Source organism: Poecilia formosa, unplaced genomic scaffold, assembly GCF_000485575.1.
Source record: "Poecilia formosa unplaced genomic scaffold, Poecilia_formosa-5.1.2 Scaffold193, whole genome shotgun sequence".
Taxonomy (NCBI): Eukaryota; Metazoa; Chordata; class Actinopteri; order Cyprinodontiformes; family Poeciliidae; genus Poecilia; species Poecilia formosa.
The window spans coordinates 22,338-26,522 of record NW_006800132.1 but is presented as its reverse complement, the minus strand read 5'-3'; the positions used below and the strand labels follow the sequence as shown (position 1 = coordinate 26,522).

Genomic DNA, 4,185 nt, shown 5'->3' with positions numbered 1-4,185 from the left:
CTCTCAGTGTTTCATGTAAGTGATCCTGTCAGCAGGTCATGGTTCAGCTGTTTGTGATCCATAAAGTTCATGTGTCTCATTTTCCTCAGATGCTCCTAAAAACACCTCAGCATCCATCAGTCAACCAGGTTTGGTGTCAGCAGGTAGCTGGGTGGAGCTGAGCTGCTCCAGCAGAGCCAAACCTCCACCCAGATTCACCTGGTTCAGGAACAGCGAACATGGAGCCATTAATGTGTTTGTAGGACAGGTTTACAGGTTCAATGCTACTCAGAGAGGAAAGTTTTACTGTGTGGCTACAAATCATCTGGGGAATCAGACTTCATCATTTATTCTCGTGAATATAATCAGTGAAAAGAGAGGTTAATATTTAACATCATTAAGTCCATCATGTTTAAATATATTATTCTTATAATTACAGGTTTCAATATTTACTTATTGTGTTTTCCCAACATCCAACAACTGCAGTTCTTCGCTGGCTGCCCATTGTAGTCGGATGTATTTGTTTCATCTGTCTCATGGCTGTTGTTGCTTTGTGAGTATAAAAAATTAAAAAGCATCTAAGTTGTTTAAAAACACGGCATTTCACCTGGATTTGATCATAAAAAAGTGACAACATTCGAGCTTGTGTGTTTTCTCCTAAAGTTTAATTGTGTACAGGTGAAAACTGGCATCTGCAAATCAATCCAATGTCTCCCTGAGTCCTTTTTTATTTTATTGATGTTTTGCCTCTTATCTATGTTTCATATCAGCTTTCACTCTTTATCTCAGTCTGAATGTTTCTGTTATCTCATAAATCGCACCAGAATCATTCTGACATCTCTAATGTCCTCCAGGTTGTTCAAGTTCAGACGTTCAACTCCTCAACAGACTAAGGTGAACAAAAAATTAACTTCTTTGCTTGGAAGTATCAAGACCATGAAGAAAAAGACTAAAACATCTGTATATTTTCTACAGAAGGAAAGAAATGAGGCTCCTGCTGTTCCAATGACAGCTGAAAAGACAGAGGAAGAACTTTATTATGGAGAGCTGAACTTCCTCCCAGCTTCCTACTTCCTCCCAGCTTCCTCCGCCTCCGATCAGGATGGAGAGCAGCAGGAGACGCTGTACGCAGAGGTCAAAGTGTCTGCTGACGGTCTGGAGGGTCTCTATGCTGAAGTGAACAAAAAAAAGAAGATAATTTTGTTCTGAGTTTTATTTTTTTTCCAGAAAAAGTTGTGAAACGCAGCATTTATAATATTAACATCAATGATTGTAGATTCATCCAATACGTCTCTGTTATACAGAAAAACTGAGGGTTCATTCAGTGGAAACACAGAGAGAGAGTTTAATCTAAAATCTCTGCTTTACTTTGAATAATGTTTAAATAATGTTAATAACATGTTTGTAATTATAACTGTTAACTGTCTGCCTTTGTTTTGTTTTGATGAAAGAAAGTTTGAATTTGTTATTTTTCTTGATTGCTGTTTGACAAAAATGGATAAATATACAAGGTGTTTTATTTTCAAGAAAATAAAAGAAAATTAATACTTAAAGTTTCCAATCTGGCATGAAAATATGTCAGTCAAATTATTACCTATGGTTAGCCTAGCAGCAAGTAATATTGCTAACATTTTGATTCAAAGGAAACATGTTGAAAGGTCCTGAAGAATCAATCTTCTGATAAAGTTTGTAATTTGTTTTAATCTTTTTTTTTATTTTGTCTGTCTTTTCATTTTCATCTACATTTAAAATAAACACATTTCACCAAACAGTCCATCATCTCCTTGTATCTGAACTCAAAGATCTGAATGTTTTGTAGAGCTCTAACTATAGATATTAAAAAAACATATTTAACTCTGTTTCCATGTCTGAAAGGTTTGACAAATGTTGATTTATTCTTCTTCAGCAACAGCCTCTGAGTTGATAACTATATTGCGCCATCTTTAGGTAAGCAGATGATGGTGCACATTTTAAGCTTTGTGTGTTTTTGAGTTTTAATCATTCTAAATAAGAAAAGTTAAATTTTTTTGTAATTCAGATTTGATGTGTATTTTTTCACATAAGTGTCCTTTAACATCCAAATTGCTGTGATTATCAAATGGCACAGAAAGGACATTTTTATGATTTTTTTTTTAAAATTGTCATTGTATGCCCCCACAGCTGCTTCATTACACTGCAGTGACATCTGTCGATGTTATTCTGTGAACATTTCAGTAGAAGCAAGTCATAATGCTGTTAGAAATTCAAACCTATGATAAAAATGAATAAAATCTCATGATCTAGTTTGAACTGTTTCCGGTTATTCAGCACCATGTTGACCAAGAAGCCTTGAAAATCGGGACGTTTATGGTTTACAGAATTTCAAATCTCTTGTGGAGTTTTTACATAATGTTGTTCTCAAAGAAGTTCAGAAAGTAGTTTAGTTTGGACTGTCCTGAATACAGAAATACATTTATAAAGGACTATTCCTGCATTTATTTCTAACCTTCCCATAAGAAAAGCTTCTGATGCATGTTGTTGTTTGAGGAGCATTTCACTGAAATAATTCATCAGTTTGTGACCCAATATATTTAATATTCACACTGTGAACTGCTCTGATTGTGTCACAGATTCAGGTGATCGGAAAGCTCAAAAACCTCCCTGGATTAAATAATCTGCTACATTTAGAAGTGAGAAGATCACATTTGTTGCTTTAGTTGATTATTGTGAGTCAAGTGTGAATAAGATGTTTAAAAAATGACAGCAGAAATTTGCATAAATGCGACTTCCTCTTCCTCAGAGTTGTCCAATAAACATCAAGTATGAATTTCTGTGTCACTGTCTCTAAAGTAACAGGAAGTGGTTGTTCTGCTGCTCATCAACTAAAATTAGTTAAGAACTGGACAGTATCTGGTTTGGCTGCAGACCTTTTGGTAAGTTAGTGTTAATGTTTTTCAGTGTTTTCTATATTTTGCCCTGTTTTCAATTTTTATGATTGAAAAACTTTGTATAGTGAATCTGTCTCTACATTTTGCGGTGGAAATTCTTTAAAAGGGAAAGGAAATTGTTCCATAAATCAGAGAAAAGTTCCTTCACATTTATTCAATTCAGACTTTGTCTTAAATGCTTCATTTGAACCAAACAGCGTTTGAAGACTCTGTCACTGAACTAACCAGAGAAGCAGAGCCCCAATAAGAGTTGTACACAGCATGTCATACTTCACACTTTATCACATCCGGCTTACACACACAAGTATGTTTACAGTAAGTTAAATAATTCTTATAAATGCTACACTAGATCCCTCCCTTCTGTTTGAGACCAAGCCAAAGCCCTGCCTCAAATATCAGGCATTCATATAGAGTTTTTCTAGAGGAATATCTTTGTTTTCTTGTCATTTACAAACATTATCTATGATACTTGCTACTTTAGAGACCCAAAGATCTTCTTCTGCATGGGAAGCAAAGTTCTACATGTCTTCCAGGAATCTTTTGTCAATTTATTACTTGAAGACAAATATAAATGTCTTCTTTTCTTTGTAATGTCTATTTAAAGTAGCATTTTAATCAGTTTTCTAATAAAGTCACCTTACAGCTGTTTTGGTGCCTGTAACATAAAAGTCTTCTTCTCATAATTGATGGTCTTTATATATAAAAGAATATGTGTTGTTTGACAGTAAATGCGAAACCAATAAGTGGTTTATACACTTCCTGTTAGCAAGCCGCTCTTTGACACTGGACATTGGTCTAGAAAAATAGACATTGTTCTGTTATGTTGAAGGATTGGGGATGAGAACACACTGACTCCACCCCATGCACAGAGCTTTTTATACTTCACACTTCATCACATCCTGCTTACACACGCACGCGCACACATATATGAAATGAAGGACAAAAGAGGAGCTCAGGCCCTGTAAGTAAAAAAAAACAACACTAAATAAAAAAAAAACAGCTCAGTTCTCTGTGGTTCACCCACTTTGTGAGACCTTTGGGTGCACCTGTTTTTTCTTTTTTTTTTTTTTTTCCATTACAGTTTCTCACTGGAATGTGTTCAATTTATAATTCTAATCCAAATTGGTCTACTTGAACTCAGCGATGTTCTTTCATCATATTATGTATTTGACAATGTGGTGAAAAAAAATATATATATTAATTAAATTAGGTCACCAAAGTAAAGCAGCTGTTTTCATCATGTTTCCATTGAAGATCTTGAAGGACGACAATCAGAGTC

General features: G+C 34.8%; 1 protein-coding gene across 1 annotated transcript in view; it reads left to right on the top strand.

The window, feature by feature from the left end:
* The window catches only part of LOC103148009 (vascular cell adhesion protein 1-like), a 12,853-nt gene that overhangs the window by 785 nt on the left and 7,883 nt on the right, over nt 1–4,185 (top strand). Inside the window, exon 3 of the mRNA XM_016678898.1 lies at nt 2,159–2,166. Coding sequence (XP_016534384.1) covers nt 2,159–2,166 — 8 coding nt within the window. The remainder of the gene's footprint in view (nt 1–2,158; nt 2,167–4,185) is intronic.